This window comes from Oncorhynchus masou, chromosome 1, assembly GCF_036934945.1.
Source record: "Oncorhynchus masou masou isolate Uvic2021 chromosome 1, UVic_Omas_1.1, whole genome shotgun sequence".
In the NCBI taxonomy this organism is placed as follows: Eukaryota; Metazoa; Chordata; class Actinopteri; order Salmoniformes; family Salmonidae; genus Oncorhynchus; species Oncorhynchus masou.
This window is the reverse complement of record NC_088212.1, coordinates 55,332,472-55,352,906: the sequence shown is the minus strand read 5'-3', so window position 1 is coordinate 55,352,906 and position 20,435 is coordinate 55,332,472. Positions and strand designations below refer to the sequence as shown.

General features: G+C 45.4%; 1 protein-coding gene across 1 annotated transcript in view; it reads left to right on the top strand.

The window, feature by feature from the left end:
• Nucleotides 1–20,435, top strand: part of LOC135556754 (ankyrin repeat and BTB/POZ domain-containing protein 2-like) — a 32,525-nt gene that overhangs the window by 1,606 nt on the left and 10,484 nt on the right. Inside the window, exons 2-4 of the mRNA XM_064990213.1 lie at nucleotides 16,832–16,981; nucleotides 19,063–19,270; nucleotides 20,009–20,161. Coding sequence (XP_064846285.1) covers nucleotides 16,832–16,981; nucleotides 19,063–19,270; nucleotides 20,009–20,161 — 511 coding nt within the window. The remainder of the gene's footprint in view (nucleotides 1–16,831; nucleotides 16,982–19,062; nucleotides 19,271–20,008; nucleotides 20,162–20,435) is intronic.

Below are 20,435 nucleotides of genomic sequence, written 5' to 3'. Positions count from 1 at the left end.
AAACAGGAGAGCATATTGCATGTAACAAACAGTTACATGCAGTGGTGGTAAAGTACGCAATTGTCATACTTGAGAAAATATAAAGATACCTTGATAGAAAATGTCTCCCAAAAAAAATGAGTCACCCAGTAAAATACTACTTGAGTAAAAGTCAAAAAAGGTTTGGTTTTAAATATACTTCAGTATCAAAAGTAAATGTAATTGCTAAAATATACTTAAGTATCAAAAGTAAAATTATAAACAATTTCAAATTCCTTATATTAAGCAAACCAGTCGGCACAATTATTCATTTTTTTAATTACGGATTGCCAGGGGCACACTCCAATGCTCAGACATCATTTACAAACGAAGCATGTGTGTTTAGTCAGTCCGCCAGATCAGAGGCAGTAGGGATGACCAGGGATGTTCTCTTTATGAGTGTTTGAATTGGACCCTTTTCCTGTCCTGCTAAGCATTCAAAATGTAGCCAATACTTTTGGGGGACAGGGAAAATGTATAATTTTTTTAAAGAATGTAGTGAAGTAAAAGCTATGAAAAATATAAATATGAATAGTGAAGTACAGATACCCGAAAAACTACTAAAGTATTTTTACTTAAGTACTTTATGCCACTGGTTACATAACCTACAGCATGGTCAATGAAGTTAATATTTCCGTCATTTTCGGACCACTAAACAACTATTGATTTAGAACACTTATACCATCAGTCGCAAAGAAAACAGGAGCTGCCTCCACTATTCCAGGACCATTTCAACTTCAACATCATTAAATCACCTACGCTTAGTCTAAAAGATTCCAAAAACAATTTAGTCCAATCAACGTAAGCTAAATACAGTGCCTTGCGAAAGTATTCGGCCCCCTTGAACTTTGCGACCTTTTGCCACATTTCAACTGTATTTTTTTGTGAAGAATCAACAACAAGTGGGACACAATCATGAAGTGGAACAACATTTATTGGATATTTCAAACCTTTTTAACAAATCAAAAACTGAAAAATTGGGCGTGCAAAATTATTCAGCCCCTTTACTTTCAGTGCAGCAAACTCTCTCCAGAAGTTCAGTGAGGATCTCTGAATGATCCAGGGAAGATGGTTAAAATTGATGGAGCCAAATACAGGACCATTCTGGAAGAAAACCTGATGGAGTCTGCAAAAGACCTGAGACTGGGACGGAGATTTGTCTTCCAACAAGACAATGATCCAAAACATAAAGCAAAATCTACAATGGAATGGTTCGAAAATAAACATATCCAGGAGTTAGAATGGCCAAGTCAAAGTCCAGATCTGAATCCAATCGAATCTGTGGAAAGAACTGAAAACTGCTGTTCACAAATGCTCTCCATCCAACCTCACTGAGCTCAAGCTGTTTTGCAAGGAGGAATGGGAAAAGATTTCAGTCTCTTGATGTGCAAAACTGATAGAGACATACTCCAAGTGACTTACAGCTGTAATCGCAGCAAAAGGTGGCACTACAAAGTATTAACTTAAGGGGGCTGAATAATTTTGCACGCCCAATTTTTCAGTTTTTGATTTGTTAAAAAAGTTTGAAATATCCAATAAATGTCGTTCCACTTCATGATTGTGTCCCACTTGTTGTTGATTCTTCACAAAAAAATACAGTTTTATATCTTTATGTTTGAAGCCTGAAATGTGGCAAAAGGTTGCAAAGTTCAAGGGGGCCGAATACTTTGGCAAGGCACTGTATGTGGCTATCCATGGTACTGATTTCTGTGTGTGTGTGTGTGTGTGTGTGTGTGTGTGTGTGTGTGTGTGTGTGTGTGTGTGTGTGTGTGTGTGTGTGTGTGTGTGTGTGTGTGTGTGTGTGTGTGTGTGTGTGTGTGTGTGTGTGTGTGTGTGTGTGTGTGTGTGTGTAAGTAGAAAAAACACGTTGACTTACCCTACTTGTAGAGAAACGCCAATGCCATCCTCCTCTCTTTCATGATGCCGAAACCATCATACAGTACACGCTTTTAGTTTTTGTTGTTCTGGGATACCTGGCTAAAATGCATGCTCACTAGCCTAACTTCCTTTCGTTCATGGGCAACGATTAGCCAGCTTGTTAAAACCAGAAGTCCAAATCCCTATCTCCATCCATGGCTTATTTAGGAAAGGTCCAAATTTAATTAGCAAGACCTGAGGACAACAACACAACGAGATGCAGCAATTCAATTTTTTCTGTCAATTACGTTTGGCTTGATGTGATGCAATGTGACTGGTATGAAGCCAAATCCAAAATGGCTTCCCTTTGACATTTTTGTTTATGCATCAAGACTATTCAAAGTTGAGCTCACTTAGTTTAGCTCAACGCTGATTGGCTATTATTGTATACTTTTTATCAAGGGAGGCCAAATGCTCGCTGGCTTCCCTTGCATTCAATGCTACGGGCAGCAACAATATCGTACTCTTTTTGATCAGACAGCATCAGATAGATGCTGTCTGGTCAATGATGACTCTCTGAGGTCATTAAAGATCCCATGGCACTTATCGTAAGAGTAGGGGTGTTAACCCCGGTGTCCTGGCTAAATTCCCAATCTGGCCCTCAAACCATCAAGGTCTCCTAATAATCCCCAGTTTACAATTGGCTTATTCATCCCCCTCCTCTCCCCTGTAACTATTCCCCAGGTCGTTGCTGCGAATGAGAATGTGTTCTCAGTCAACTTACCTGGTAAAATAACGGATACATTTTTTAAAAAATGTATTAAAAAGATGGGCTACACATACAGAGACAGAGGGGCGCTGTTCTGCTCGCTCAGATGCCTTCTCCATTGAGATACATTCAGCCTTTGGCGAACTGAAGGAAAATTATGGTATATTTTTTGGGGGAAGCCTGGCTTCCCTTGGCATCCATGAATACATGCCACTGTGTGTTGTGTGTATGTTGATCAGAGCGCAAAGATTGATATTTCATTAGCCGCAGTGATTATGGTGTGCTTGTGTCCACAGAAGACATTTGTAGACTCATTCTATAGAGAGAGAGAGTGAGTGAGAGAGAGAGAGAGAGAATTGTGTTCTGGTTTTGGGGTTGACTAATGACGTTGAGATGATCTAAATGTCACCCCTGTTCCCTCTCTTTGTATGTCCTTGAAGTCCCAGATCAGGCTAAATGCCCTAACTGTTACAAATGGACTCCATGGAAAAGCAATCACGGTGATAAGTGGTGAGGTCACTGGTTTCCTAGGTCCTCTAGTACCCAGAACCATCGACCTACGCTCTGCCACAAGTATGTCAAGGTTAAGGGGAAAGCCCCACAGAGCCCGACAGACAGGAAACAGTCATTAGGTGTAATGTTGTAATGGAGGACTGGAAGTGGGAGATCTCCTAGGGTGCTGTGGTTAAGCCACAGTGTGTGTGTGTTTGTGTTTGCGTGCGTGCATGTGTGTGTGGCGGACTGAGAAACGAGGAGTTAAAGGAAGGAGCCATGGTTCACATCACCAGTCAGAACCCTAATTGGAGGCCAGTTATGGGGTCCTGTTCTCCTAAACCAATCACACACAGAATAGTCTCTTTTGTTTGTTCGGATAGAAATGTGGCTTTCCCATTTATACCATTGTATGTTATTGCACACTACTCAATAACAGTGTTATTACTGTTTATATGTGTTCTGCCTTCATCTGTACACAGTAGCCTCAGCTCACCCATCTTCCCATAGTGTGTTCTAATCAGAGGCGCAACTTTGCTTTAAAAGTGGGGGGGACATAACCTGGCGGGGGGTCTGGGGTCCTCCCTCAGAATTTTTTTGGTATCTAAAGCTCATTTTCTGCATTTCTACACAATCTAATATGACCATTTTGGGGTCACTTTGATTGTTTCTTAACACTTCTACATGAATGTTATGCTACCATGGTTATGGATAATCCTTGAATGAATTGTGAAAATGATGAGTGAGCAAGTTATAGACGCACAAATATCATACCCTCCAAAAAATGCTGACTTGTTATTGTAATGGTGAGAGGTTAACATGTCTTGGGGGGTATGATATTTGTGTGTCTGTACCTTTCTCACATTTGTTCAGGATGATACTTAATCGTGGTAGCATCGAGATGAAGTGTTTAGAAACATATTATAGTCTTATTTACAATAAAAGTGACTCCAAAATGCATTTATGTTGGTCACAAAATAATCTGAAACACAACCAAAACAAGCAGCTTAGTCACAAGCTTGATGTACACATTGCTTGATATGAATGTGGGACCAAATACTTAATTTATTACTACTAAAAAACATACAAGTACATTTGTCCCAATATTTTTGCTCCCCTAAACCGGGGGGGCTATGTACAAAAATAGGAAGAAGGGAGAATCTGTAGACATACGGAAAAAGAACACACTCTTTGCCAGAATTCAGCCAGCCTTCACAAGAGCATAACATATTGAAATATGTCCCCTTTTCTGTTTTACACTTCCAGGGGAGGAATTATTTCTGAATGCATGTGTAACGGCGTTCTTCGTTTGTCGCAAGAAAGTCGGACCGAAATGCAGCGTGTTGGTTACTCATGTTTTTAATGAAACAATCGTGGTACATGAAATAACTGAATATAAATACAAAAACAACAAAACGGAACGTGAAACCTAATTACAGCCTATCTGGTGAAACTACACAGAGACAGGAACAATCACCCACGAAATACAAAGTGAAACCCAGGCTACCTAAATACGGTTCCCAATCAGAGACAACGAGAATCACCTGACTCTGATTGAGAACCGCCTCAGGCAGCCAAACCTATGCAACACCCCTACTCAGCCGCAAATCCCAATACCAACAAAACCCCAAAACGAAATACAACATAAACCCATGTCACACCCTGGCCTGACCAACAAATAAACTAAAACACAAAAATACTAAGACCAAGGCGTGACAGAACCCCCCCCCCCCCATAAGGTGCAGACTCCCGGACGCACCTCAAAACCATAGGGAGGGTCCGGGTGGGCGTCTGTCCATGGTGGCGGTTCCGGCTCGGGACGTGGACCCCACTCCATAAATATCATAGTTCCTCCCCTTCGCGTCCTGGGATGATCCACCCTCGCCGCTGACCATGGCCTAATAGTCCTCACACAGAACCCCACTGAACTGAGGAGCAGCTCGTGACTGAGGGGCAGCTCGGGACTGAGGCAGATCGGGACTGAGGGGAAGCTCGGGACTGAGGGGAAGCTCGGGACTGAGGGGAAGCTCGGGACTGAGGGGCAGCTCGGGACTGAGGGGCAGCTCGGGACTGAGGGGCAGCCCAGTACTGAGAGAAAGCCCAGCACTGAGAGGAAGCCCAGTACTGAGAGGAAGCCCAGCCAGGCAGTTGAATCCGGCAGATCCTGGCTGACTGGCAGATCTGGAAGAGTCTGGTTGACTAGCGGATCTGGAAGAGTCTGGTTGACGAGCAGATCTGGAAGAGTCTGGTTGACGAGCAGATCTTGAAGAGTCTGGTTGACTAGCAGATCTGGAAGAGTCTGGTTGACTGGCAGATCTGGAAGAGTCTGGCTGACCGGCAGATCTGGAAGAGTCTGGCTGACCGGCAGATCTGGAAGAGTCTGGCTGACTGGCAGATCTGGAAGAGTCTGGCTGACTGGCAGATCTGGAAGAGTCTGGCTGACTGGCAGATCTGGAAGAGTCTGGCAGATCTGGAAGAGTCTGGCTGACTGGCAGATCTGGAAGAGTCTGGCTGACTGGCAGATCTGGAAGAGTCTGGCTGACTGGCAGATCTGGAAGAATCTGGCTGACTGGCAGATCTGGAAGAGTCTGGTTGACTGGCGGATCCTGGAACTGACGGCTCTGGCTGCTTCATGCTGACTGACGGCTCTGGCTGCTCCATGCTGACTGGCGGCTCTGGCTGCTCCATGCAGATTGACAGCTCTGGCGGCTTCTTGCAGACTGGCTGACTGTTCCATGCAGATCTGGAACAGCTTCTGCAGCTCCTGCCGACTGGCAGCTCCTTGCAGACTGGCAGCTCCTTGCAGACTGGCAGATCTGGACTGGCAACTCCATGCAGACTTGCAACTCCATGCAGACTGGCAACTCCATGCAGACTGGCAGCTCCTTGCAGACTGGCAGCTCTGCAGAGAGTCTGGCAGACTGGCAGCTCCATGCAGAAGAGTCTGGCTCCATGCAGACTGGCAGATCTGGCTGCTCCATGCAGACTGGCAGCTCCTTGCAGACTGGCAGATCTTGCAGACTGGCAGCTCCATGCAGACTGGCAGCTCTAGCTGCTCCATGCAGCCTGGCAGCTCTGGCTGCTCCATGAACTGGCAGTCTGGCTGACTGGCAGCTCCATGCAGACTGGCAGCTCCATGCAGACTGGCAGCTCCATGCAGACTGGCAGCTCTGGCTGAAGGCTGACAGCTCTGGCTGCTCCATGCAGACTGGCAGAGCTGCTCCATGCAGACTGGCAGCTCTGGCTGCTCCATGCAGACTGGCAGCTCTGGCTGCTCCATGCAACTGGCAGCTCTGGCTGCTCCGAACAGTCAGGAGGCTCCGGAAACGCTGGAGAGGAGAAAGGTCTGCGCTGACTGGCGGGAGATCGCAGGAGAGGAGAAAGTGGCTGCGCTGAACAGGCTGCGCACTGAATGCCTGGTGCGTGGTACTGGAACTGGTGGTACTGGATCGAGGACATCTGGAAGCCTGGTGCGGGGAGCTGCCATCGGAGGACTGGTGTGAAGGTGGCACAGGATGGACTGTGAAGGTGTACTGGAGAGCCTGAGAGCAGGACTGGCACAGGATGCAAGGCTAGGTAGTTACACAGGAGGCCTAGTGCATGAGGCTGGCACATTTTTGGCAGCATCAGGAGTATGGAGCGCTGACCCAGGTGCCATTAAATCCCCGACACGATCTCGGATGAATCTTGTACCTAAAGCTCCAAACTAGCAACTCCCTCATTACTCTCTCCTCCAATTTCCCCATTAACTCCTTCACAGTCTCTGGCTCACCTCCAACACCGGTTCTGGTCTCCTCCTTGGCTCCTCACGATAAACAGGGAGAGTTGGCTCAGGTCTGTCTCCTGACTCAGCCACTCTCCCTCTGAGATCCTCTGAGCCTCCCCCAAGAAATTTTTGGGGCTGATTTTCGGGTTTCGCTCTGCCGCCGTGTCTTTCTTTTCGACTCCATTCTCCTATAGCCCTCTTCGCACTGCTCCAGCGAATCCCAGGCGGGCTCCGGCACTCTCTCTGGCCCACCTGTCTATTTCTTCCCACGTGTATACTCCAAGCCTCTGCTGTCCATAACGTCCTCCCTGGCTGCTCCAGCTGCCTGTTAACACGCTGCTCGGTCCGTGTGTGGTGGGTGATTCTGTAATGGCGTTCTTCGTTTGTCGCAAGAAAGTCGGACCGAAATGCAGCGTGTTGGTTACTCATGTTTTTAATGAAACAATCGTGGTACATGAAATAACTGAATATAAATACAAAAACAACAAAACGGAACGTGAAACCTAATTACAGCCTATCTGGTGAAACTATACAGAGACAGGAACAATCACCCACGAAATACAAAGTGAAACCCAGGCTACCTAAATACGGTTCCCAATCAGAGACAACGAGAATCACCTGACTCTGATTGAGAACCGCCTCAGGCAGCCAAACCTATACAACACCCCTACTCAGCCGCAAATCCCAATACCAACAAAACCCCAATACGAAATACAACATAAACCCATGTCACACCCTGGCCTGACCAACAAATAAACTAAAACACAAAAATACTAAGACCAAGGCGTGACAGCATGATTCAGTTTCACTGGCATATAGTATGTTCTATGAATGGCCTTAAACTACAGCAATTTCTGTCTGAGATTATATGAACATGACTGGGCATTCTAACATATCTCTATACATTCATTACCATCATCAGGAGTATCTCCCAGGTCTTCCTCACATTTTTGATTACATATTTTGTGTCATCAAGAAAAGCCACTATCAACCGCTAATACAGTTTAGAGGTCAACTTTAGAGGTTTGTCAGACTGCCTTAAAATAGTTAAAATCTTTGAAGCATCTGGCTTGTCCACAGTTTGCTACACAGAGTGAATAAAGTGTTGCATCTGCCAAAGTTCTCTTCAACCGCCTTTCACCATTTGATACTGCTCAGATGACACCTGACAAAGAATTACCTTGGTGTACATTTATACATTATATTATCCAATAATAAAGTCAATAGAACCCTTCCAAGCTGCACTGCTTCTTGACATAATACCCACTTAAGCCAGCCGCACCAATGTGTCGGAGGAAACACCGTAGACCTGGCGACCGTGTCAGCATGCACTGCACCCGGCCCACAACAGAAGTCGCTAGTGCACGATGGGACAAGGACATCCCTGCCGGCCAAACCATCCCCTAACCCGAACGACGCTGGGCCAATTGTGCGCCGCCCCATGGGTCTCCCAGTCGCGGCCGGCTGTGACAGAGCCTGGATGAGCGATGAGACAAGACTGTAACTACCAATTGGATACCACAAAATTGGGAAAGAAAGAAATCGGTAAAAAAAAGATGGAACTTTGTATCCATTTACTGATTGTTATAATATACTGCAAAATTCACCTGAGCTCCGTACACTGGTCTTCCCTGGCTGTTTGACCCTGCTGGGACACCTGTCACCATCTGATCCTGCTAAGACATGATGAGAATAGTGTTGTGAACCACGCAATATCCAGCTGGCTGAAACCACCAAACATCTTACCCGACCGCTCTGAGGCGTCCACATGGTCCTAAAGCACACTGATGCTGGATTTTGTATTACAATGCAATGACAAAACTGGGGGACAACATTTTTATTTCAGAATGTGGGGGGGTCATGTCGCCCCCATCCCCAGTGAAAGTTGCACCCCTGGTCCTAATGAAATTCATTATACAACAGGTGGGTCTAATCCTGAATGCTGATTGGTTAAAAGTGCATTCCAGCCGGAATGATCATTATTTCAACTTGCATGTCAACGCAATTGCTCCTGTACATCCTCAAATAATCATGTAAGTAACATCAACAACTAATAACAAAGTTTTCACTTTGACATTTACTTAATTATAGAGTAATAGCATATTGATGTTAAACCAATGATATATATTATTACACATTCATGTGTGAATTTTAACACACTTTTGAGTCAAATTAACACTGAAAATGTGACACTACCTGTAGAGTAACTTTAACACTATGTAGACTTGGACCAAATGTTATCTGAAACAGTGTTGAATTCAACTCTATAGGTGTGAACTTAACACTTTTATTTTTACTGTGTGGTACTGTCTGGAGTACCCCTGAAGTACCCCCTCATGTGCATTTTTACCAGGAAGCCTATGGTCTCATGAGTCTTCTTAAGTACCCCCTGTGGATAGGTACCCCCTGCTCTAACACTACATACATGGCTCGAGGCCAGCATTCCGCTCTTATACTGGGACATGGGTTTATGGCTCTCTGGGTTATGCTAAAGCTTAAAGGAACTGTTAATAAAGCACACACTAGGTGTTGATTATTGCATTTATGGGGGAAAGAGTCAGGTTTAATGTTACTGTGAAGCTGACATTGGTAGATTGGCAGGTGCTGTAACTACAGTCATGAACAGGTCTAGGAGAGGATGGAAGGAACTGGATATCTAGTATTCTCTCATCTCTCTCTCTCTGTGTGTCTCTATCCCTCCCCCTTCACATTCCTTTCTCCGAGTGCCCCTCTCAATTTTAGGTACATCTGACCTACACTCAATATGATCAAATGACCATGACAAATGATAGTACCTAACCCATAAACTTTGTGACAGTAAATCCAACATAATCGATTCTCACTGTGAAACCAGATAAGGTGCTTCCTCTCACGAGAGGATCTGTTCTCAGCATTCTCTCTTCTCTGCCCTGTCCACACACACAGCTTGGTATCTCATCATCATCTTCCTCCTCTCAGATCTCTATAACAGCAGGCTCATACTGCCTCTGCACCATAACATCTCTAGATGTATCATCTTGTATGCCTCGTTGTCTTCCAGAGTAGCGGTTATCCCTTTATAGTTTTTACTACTCTGTTTGAAAAGGGTCATGGTTTGTGTTACCTGGGAAGCTATACCATTTAGTCCTTTAAGTTGGACGAGTCCACAGTGTGAAGAGAAAGTTAAGTGCTAGTGTTTCACACACAGTCTCAGTTTTGGACGGGGGAAATGTAGTTTTTGACTAATCCGGAAAACAGTTTAACTTCCTAGTTATATCACGTTTTAGGGAAGATCCAGATGCAGACAGTGTCGAAGTAACACAAGTGTATTACTAGAATAGGGGGCAGGCAAAACGACAGGCAAAGGGCCGGCGGAGGTCGGTAGTCAGATCAGAGTTCAAAAGGCACAGCACGGCAGGCAGGGTCAAGGTCAGGGCAGGCAGAACCGGGAAAACTAGAAAACAGGAACTAGAAACAGACAAGAGCAAGGAAAAAAACCTGATAGGGTTGACAAACAAAACATACTGGCAACAGACAAACAGAGAACACAGGTATAAATAGCCTGAGGATAATGGGGAAGATGGGCAACACCTGGAGGGGGATGGAGACAATCACAAACGCTGCACATCACGAACATGCTTCCCTATTCCCCAGCTGATTGCCAGGCACGAGGTGGGAAGGATGGTCTCTGGTTTCGAGGTTATAGCCGTGGGGCTATAGCGGCTTGACAGCGAATCTAGCTTGACATTCTTGGATCCCGGTCGGTATGAGAGGGAGAAGTTGAACCGGGCGAAAATCAGGGCCCACCCAGCTTTCCTGGATTTGAGAAGCTTGGCGGTGCAGAGATATTCCAGGTTTTTGTGGTCGGTCCACACAATGAGCGGATGTTCCGCCCCCTCCAGCCAGTGCCTCCGCTCCTCCAAAACCATCTTCACCGCGCGAAGCCCGCGATTCCCCACATTGTAGTTCCTCTCTGTGGCGTTGAGGCGATGGGAGAAGAAGGCACAGGGATGTAACTTGAGGTCCAGGGTAGAACGCTGGGACAGGACAGCCCCCACTCCGACATCCAAAGCATCGGCCTCCACCACGAACTGGTGGGACGGGTCAGGATGAACCAAGATGGGATCTGTGGTGAAACAGTGTTTGAGATCCCGGAACGCCCGGTCAGCAGCTGGGGATCACGTGAACAGAACCTTGCGAGGGGTGAGTGCAGACAGAAGGGAAGCCAAGGTGCAGTAACTCCGGATAAAGCGACGAGAAAAGTTGGCGAATCCCAGGAAACGTTTCAGCTGCACCCTGGACGTAGGCTGGGGCCAATCCACCACCGTTCTCACCTTCCCTGGATCCATCTGTACACTCCCTGCAGCGATGATGTAACCCAGGAAGGGGATGGTGGAGCAATGGAATTCGCACATCTCTGCTTTCATAAAAAGCTGGTTCTCCAGGAGGTGTTGGAGAACCTGTCAGGAACATGTGCTCTTGGGCGGAGCAGGAGAAGCCGAGGGTTTCGTCGAGGTATACGAAGACAAACCTGGTTCAACATGTCATGGAGAACATCATTAACCAGAGTCTGGAACACAGATGGGGCGTTGGTAAGGCAAAATGGCATGACCAGGTCCACGTAGTGACCGCTGGCCGTGTTGAAGGCAGTCTTCCACTTGTCCCCTTCCCGTATCCGCACCAGGTGGTAGGTGTTCCGTTGGTCCAACTTGGAGAACACGGTGGCCACCTGGACCGGCTCGAAGGCCGGGGAGATGAGTGGAAGTGGGTAGCGGTTCTTCACTGTGATGTCTTTGAGGCCCCAGTAGATGCACGGGCACAGGGTTTTGTCCTTCTCCACAAAGAAGAACCCTGGGCATGCAGGGGAGGCAGAAGAATGGATTAACCCTGCTGCTAGGCAGTCCTCAATGTAGGTCTCCATAGCCTTCGTCTTCGGACCCGACAGAGAGTACAGTCATCCCCGGGAGGAGTGGTGCCTGGGAGAAGGTCAATCCCACAGTCATAGGGTCAGTAGGGCGGAAGCGAAGTGGCCTGGGCCTTACTGAACACCTCCCGGAGGAACTGGTTCTCCGCAGGAATAGTGGAGATGTCCGGAACAACTTCCGAGCTCCCAGGAAGACTACCTGGGCAGGCTGCACTGACTTCAGTCAATGAGCATGGCAGAACGGTCTCCAGCCCATGATTGCATCATAAGACCAGTCAATAAGGGGATTGTGTCACTGGAGCCAAGAGAAACCAAATACCATGGGAACCTGATGAGACTTAATGACCAGGAATTTGATCATCTCGCTGTGGTTCCATGTCACACGGAGGTAAATGGGGGTGGTATTGTGGGTGACCCGGCATATAGAGCACATGTCCAGGGCTCTAACGTCCATGGGAATGGAGAGGGGCTGAGTGGGGATACCCAGCTCGGACGCCAGGGTAGCATCCATAAAGCTCTCATGGGTGCGAGTAAGGGGAGAGGAAAAGTTCTCCGTATGGCCCACCAGAGTACTGGCTCCTACCGGTGAGCCTGGTCTTTTAGTGGACAGTTGGAGACGAAATTGCCAGTAGTCCCTCAATATAGGAAACTCTTAGTGTGAAGCCTGTATATCCGTTCGGCTGGAGACAGACTAGCTCTGCCTAGTTGTATTGGCTCGGGAAGAGGTGAATAGGCAGACTTCGGAGACTCTCAAGGGAACTCGGGTAGCCTTGTATTCTCACGGCAACAGAGCTGTCGTGGACTTCCGGGATGCCTCGGAGACGAGGGCAAGTGAAATCGAATCTTCTTCCTTCGTTCCCGTAGTCGCCCATCGATCCAAATGGTCAAGGCAAGCTCGTCCTTTAACCTCTCTGAACCACCCATACTGGATCCGGGATAATTGTCATCAGCAACGCTGAATAGCATAGCGCCACAGTCAAATAATATTACTAGAAAATATTCATATTCATGAAATCACAAATGCAATATTGCAAAACACATTAATCCACCTGTCGTCTCAGATTTAGAAATTATGCTTTAGCAGCAGAAGAAAGCAATATAAATGTTTGTGTAAATTTATCGAATAGCACAAAAAAGCCTCGACAAAACAATAAGTACACTTAGCATCAGGTAACTTGGTCACAAAAAGCAAAATCAGAAAAGCAATCAAATTAATCAGATTTACCTTGGATGATCTTCGGATGTTTTCAGGTAACTCACGAAAAGACTCTTGGATGATCTTCGGATGTTTTCCCACGAGACTCCCAGTTACGAGACTTTAGTTAGACAACAAATGTTCCTTTTGTTCCATAAAGATATTTTTTATATCCAAATACCTCTGTTAGTTTGGTGCGTTATGCCAAGGAATCCACAGGAAAGAGCGTTCATGACAACGCAGACAAAAATTCCAAATTATATCCATAATGTCCACAGAAACATGTCAGACGTTTTTTATAATCAATCCTCAGGGTGTTTTTCAAATATCTATTTGATAATATATCAACCGGGACAGTTGGCTTTTCACTAGGTCCGGGGGTGACAATGGCCGCCTTTCTCTTTTGCTCACAATTCACTCTGAGAGCCCCCACCTATCCACTTACGCAATGTGGTCGTTCACGCTCATTCTTCAAAATAAAAGCCTGAAACTATGTCTGAAGACTGTTGACACCTTGAGGAAGCGATAGGAAAAGGAATCTGGTTGATATCCCTTTAAATGGAGCAATGGGAGGCTATGGAACATGTAGTTTTCAAAATAGAAGCCACTTCCTGGTTTGATTTTTCTAAGGGTTTTGCCTGCAATATCAGTTCTGTTATACTCACAGACAATATTTTGACATTTTTGGAAACTTTAGAGTGTTTTCTATCCTAATCTCTCAATTATATGCATATTCTAGCATCTGGTCCGGAGAAATAGGCCGTTTACTTTGGGAACGTTATTTTAACAAAAATAAAAATAGTGCCCCCTAGCTTCCAGAGGCTTTAGCTAGCTTCCATTACTCCGTGCAATGACATGTCGGACAGCGATTCCGGGTTCCAGGCACTCTCAGCTGCCACGGGGGGCAACCAGGAATTTCCATGCACCTGTAGGCAGCAACCTCAGATCACATTTAACCCTACTGTTATATGATTGATTACAAGCCCATCATAGTGCCTAGTGTCTGTGACACGATTGAAACACCCTTACTGTGCTTTTGTAAGGCAAATGATCCTAACGACCATAGATGTCAGATGTCAACACCAAGACAGGACATGCAGACTGACCCCTGAGCCCTGTGTCCATATCCAACAGGTTCCTTCCACTCTAACCAGCATTCTAATGCTCTCTCACTCTCTCCCTTTATGCCCTCTCTGCCTTTCGCTGCCTTTGTCTCTTAATATACACTCTTACTTTTTAAATATGAAAGAATTAAAGGTTATTTTACCATTACTGCATAACCCCTTTGAGCTAATGCATTTTAAGAAATGTGCAGGACATCTGGTAAATCATGCGCTTGTGTCAAAAGGGGGTTTCAGTAAATTTTGGGTAGCATATGTGTAACTCAGGGTAGGATTGGTCCCTATGTCTCCCCTCTATCCATACTGCTGTTTTAGTCTGACCAAACAGTCATGGCATTATGCCCTGCCACAGAAAGGACATGTTGTGTGTCACAGAAAGGTGACTGTGCCTCTGTTTTCACACACACGCACGCACGCACGCAAACACACACACACACACACACACACACACACACACACACACACACACACACACACACACACACACACACACACACACACACACACACACATACACACACAGGAGGAGGGAGGTAAAGGAAATAACGTAATCACACATGATTAGGCAAGTAAGCATGGCTTGTGTTCACACACACAGTAGCCGTAGCCTTGGGGAGTTAGCAAGCACAGGTCGGGTTTGGAAAACACTCAGTTGTGCTTTGTACCCCCTGAAGACTGGTCTCTTGTTGTGAATGAATGGACTATATGAACAAATACTTGTTCAGATGGCACACATTATTTTTTATCCCAAACAAAGTAGCTAGGGTTAATCAATGTAAGTTATCCTAAAGGATTATATTTCATTATGCTTCGACAACCAAGAAAATATTTATTTCAAACCAAGATAAGTCTTTTTTAGAACACCTAGACTAAGTCAGTTGGATTGAGACCCACTTGGGAGTTAGAGACAGTTTATCTTTGGTTGTGGCTTAAGCTTAGTTTGTGAACCGAACAATTCATTTTTGGTGTGCTTTACAATTGCTACCAATAGTCCCGTTATAAATTTTGGATTTCTTTCATCCAAATGAAAGCTTCCAGTTGTGTTCGATAAAAGTTACAGAGTAACTCCTATCTACTTGAAAAGTTCTCTCACACACTTAACATACACAATACACACAAAAATATACACACATGTCTCAGAGCAGACTTATTGCTGGTGGTGAGTCTGAGGCTGTGTGTAGAGTCACTGATTATACATGATTCGTTTTGAGGGTTGCCAGTGTGGGGACCGTGGTGTGATGGAAGATAGGTGGGGTGTGACTGTGTAATGGTGTGTGTGACTGTGTGTCTGTCTATGTGTATGGCTTATCCACTTAGTATGGGGCGGAGTGTGGACAGTGGTTGTGGGTTCAGTTCATCAGGATCACTCTAAATGCTCTCCTAATGTGCATCCCAAACGGCCCCTTATTCACTTTATAGTGCACAACTTTTGACTAGGGCCCATAGCGCTCTGGTCAAATGTAGTACACTTATAGAGAATAGGGTGCCATTAGTCATTCAACATCAATACGTCATACACAGCCCTCTCCCACACTCATATAAATAGCTGAGTAAGACTAGTGGCTTGGGGGAGGGAACTTTGCATACTAAGCCTGTAGAGAGCAGAGCTATCGTAGCTTGGCTTTAGGCTTTTGGTGCATTTTCCATTGTATAAAATACAAGAGTGTCAGCAAATACCCATCTCACACATTGTGTTTGTGTGTGCATGTGTGTGTGTGTGTGTGTGTGTGTGTGTGTGTGTTTGGCTGTGTGGGAGTATGTGTGTGTGCGTGTGCGCATGCATGTTTTATATTTGTGTTTCTTGGAAACCTCCCTGTAAGGGGTGATTCTATTTGGGAGTGGGTGTGTGTCATATACTGTCCAGATTGCTGACTTTGTGGCTTGTAGGGCTGTAATTCTCTGTGGGAGAAAGCAATAGATTAGTTAAAACCCCTTTTGGTCAGGGCAGTAAATGGTTGAACGTTCCATTACTACTCTGTTACTACACTCTTAGAATAAATGGGTTATTTGGCTGGCCCCATAGGATAACCTTCTTTGGATCTAGGTGGAACCTTTTTTTTTCCTAAGAGTGCACCCTACAGATGAGAATCTGATTTTATTTGGGGTATGGTTAAGATATGATCACATGCATCAAGGCATTTACCTGTCTCATTTCCTGAAGGTTTAAATGAAAGGCTAAATTCTCATTTTAAAGGTGGGAGTATATGTATATATATATATATATATAGAGAGAGAGAGAGAGAGAGAGAGAAAGAGAGAGAGAGAGAAAGAGAGGGATATTAAGAGCTCATAAAAGAGGACAGAGAGAGGTGGTATGTAACTAAACATTTACCCTCACCCCATGTCTCCTCAGTCTTTTCTCTCTCAGAGTTAATCTTAGTTTATAAACAAACTAAATCTGATATGATCCCCTTATTATTCTCCCTGGTTACATAACTGTCCTGGTAACTAGTAGTGCATTCAACCTTCACCTCCAAAGTAAACATTTTATATAGTCCGTCTGTGGTCCTGGTTGTTTCTGTGCAGATGCCGTGCCATGGTGGCAGACATTGACCGAGTTAGTGTGAGTTGAAACACTACACTAATGCTTAAATAGCTTGAGGTCTTTGAGGGATTTAGTTACTCATTATGAGTAAATGTTCCTGATTTCTTCTACCTTTTTATATAAAAAAAACAACAACATTTTTGCGTGTAACATTTGTATGTACAGGTGAGCTATCCCTGCCAGCCCATGTCAGTCCATACACAAAGGATTCCCGGGCACCAATGGAGAGCAGGGAGGATGCCTACGCCCACCTGGAGCTACGTACCTTGGAACAGTCCCTTCTGGCCACATGCGTGGGCAGCATCACAGAACTCAGTGAGTGTGTGTGTGTGTGTGTGGGGGTCTTTGTCTGTGTCACATTCTCAAGCTTCACATTCACTCAAACACTCTCAAACGTATCACATACCCTCTTCAGTTTACATTCAAAGATTCCCTCTCTCACACACTTTTTCTCAAACACTCACATCCTCCTCTCGCTTTAGTCCTAGCCAGCGAGGAACTATCTGGTCCTTATGCATGTGATTCATCAGCCTCATCTAGTCGGGAGAAAGAGACAGTTGCAGGCACAGACTCCTGCTGACCACGTTCAACCTTATTCTGAGTAGAGGGCATCTTTCACATTTAGAGAGGTACCAGCTGTTAACTCCAACATCCCAGTCCCTCTTGTTCTTCTGTTGTTCATCTTCATTAAAACTCGGGCGCCTAAGTAGGGAAGCACTGAACAGTGTTTTGAATCCATCCAACTGTACATTTGTCTCATGTATTCTTTTAGAATGTAAACTTACGTACACGTTCTGTAAGTCAGTCGTCCCCGAAACATTTTAAAGTGCTGTGCCTCACCTCGCTAAAGCCTCTCAAATAGACAAAACACGTTTCTAGCCAACAACTAAGGCCGGGATTCAATCCCATCATGCTTTGTCGACAATGCTCCTTCTAAAGGCAATGTTCCCGTGCTCGCAGAGACCGCATTCATGGTAAACGCTGCGTATGTCAGCTCAATCGGAAATTATCTTTAAATGGCGCATTGTCAACAAAAGCGTGATTAATTTGAATCCCAGTCTAACTCTTTATCCACAATCTAGTAGGGACTGGTCAGGAAACACAACTTTACGGATTATGTCAAAGCTAGCATTGGTAGAAAGGACGACAGACAGACGATGTTGGTGTAGATAACAACACTGGTCTCAGGTCTGACGATAGCATAATAAAGTTAACCCTGTTCACTGTCTTTAAAAAAGAAATCTGACCCTTGGTCTGTCTCTAGGGTCCCTCCATTAGATTCAGACAGGGATGTCGTATCCACAGAAACAGGCTATATAACAGACTACTCTGTGTTCCCAAAACACAAGAGCACTTTCATGTCAGCCACAGGGTGTTATAGACCCCCTTGCTCTCCCCCCGCCCCGCCCCTCACACACACACCCCAAACACACGCACACACACTCCCCTGTTTCCACAAACCAAACAAATTCCATGTTGGTCCTTTCTTCTCTGTTCATCTTGGGAGTAGCACCTAGTGAAACAGTGCACACACTTGTTCATTCTTGGAGCCCAAGCGCATGAATTAAATGGGACAACATACAGTTTGTTTCACCATAAAAATAAATCATAATTGTGGTGCTTATTGCCATCACTAGAGATTACACATAGTCTAGTATATCTAGCCATATGGAGATACAGTACATACTGTAAATATGAACTGTAAATATGAACCAAAACCTGCATATACTTTGACCGACACTGTGGCTACTTCAGGAGTCTTAGCATCATTAAAAAAGGAGTTGTCGTTTTAAGATTATAATCTCTTTCACATGAGCAGATTCTCTCACTGCTCTCTGGTTGCTACGTTTAAGACCTAGCGTCTCTTCTTTCTAATGCCTTCCACATATGTTGCGGGATAAGTGACTGCGATAGCTACAGCCGAGGACGACTATTCCTGATTTAAGGGTCTACAAGGAAGGACGTGCCGTTGAGCCCAGCTTAACCCAACTCTGCTCCCAAACTTGCCTTCTAATGAGTTTTATCGGAGACTCGACCATTAAACCGTTCTCTCTGTCTCATCTGTAAAGAGATATAATAAGACACAGAATTGATTAACGTAAGACTAACGTTACATCCAGCTGCTACCTGTGATATCTGAGAAACTGAAGGGGAAAACGTGCAATGTGGCTCTTTCTATAAGTGTACTGACAGAAGTTGAAAGTCCCATAGTTTTGCATTACAAATGCATTGGTAAGGAAACCAATATTGTGTACATAGCATTGTGGGTATTGCAGTACATCATGCCACAACTACAGCATCCATGTTAACAGAGGATGATTAGCTGAGGTTTTATGGATTTGTATCAGATGATGATGCGTGTGATACTAAATGCGTGTGTGACTGTTTCCTCTCAGGTGACCTGGTGTCACGGTCCATGCACCACATACAGCGCCTACGCGCAGTTAGCCACTCCCTCAGCCCTATTTGCCCAGCAAGTCAGCATCCAGTATTCTGGGCGCCCGATGCCATGCGTACCCTCTACTACTTCCTGTCTAGCCCACAGATGGAATCCCTGGAGAACCCAAATCTAGAGCCCCCCAGGATGGCCCTGAGCAGAGAGAGGTAAGGGCTGTGTGTGTGTGTGTGTGTTTGCGCCTGAGTGTTGTGTTTGTGCATGTGCCTTCTTGTATTCTTAGGCACACAGAGATGTTGTTTCCCTCCACCTGGTACCAATTATAATCACAGGCCCCATTAACCCGTTAGCTTCCAGTTAGACTCGGCTTTGTGTCTCTGTTGAGGCCTGTGATCTCAGTACCATAACCAGAGAGGAAGAGGTGAAGTGAGAGGTTTCACTCGCCAAAATCTGTCCAAAATAAGCCCAATGTGTTTCTATGGGCTTATTTTGGTCCTAAGCTTGTCGCCTGCTTTTCTGCCTTTGGGACAACGGCTCCCATTGTTAGGGTGGAGACATGAGCATCTAGACATTATAAACAGATCTCTGCCATAACGACCAGCCTCTGTGCTCTGGGGAGGTGAAGAGACCACATGTTCTAAAACAAGCGTCACATCAGGGAAACAGTGTTCTCTTTATAGTCCTTTGTAAACAGTGAAAGGGTTCCCTTTTTCTCAATTGGGGCAAAATTTATGGGAGGTTGCTACATCAACACACATTAAGAAAAACACCCTGTGTGAACCTGTTTTAGGCCACTGCAGGAAAAGGTTAAGTCGTCTTTATTGTACCAAAGGCTGAGGAATTGGACCTTTATGCCAGATTTGAAGGCATTGTGAGGTTTTTGAGTCATTGAGGAAAGTTAATAAATTCTATAACTTCATTGCTTGAATCTTTGCTCCTCCCCCCAGACTGTTTATGCTCCTTCCCCCTCTGATGGAGTGGATACGGGTTGCCGTGGTGCACGCGGAGCACCGCCGCAGCCTATTGGTGGACAGCGATGATGTCAGACAGACCGCCAGACAGCTCCTCCCAGGACTGGACTGTGAGCCCAGACAGCTGAGGTAGAAAACACATTGAGCATTGCATGTTTAATGACATACACTCACCAGCCAGTTTATAAGGTACACCCATATAGTACCGGGTCGGAATCCCCTTTGCCTCCATAACAGCCTGAATTCTTAGGGGCATTCTACAAGGTGTTGAAAACGTTCCACAAGGATGTTGGTCAATGCTGACACGATGACATCACGTTGCTGCAGATTGAACGGTGGTACATTAACTCTGCGAACAGCCCGTTCCATCTCATCCAAAAAATGCTTTATTGGGTTGAGGTCT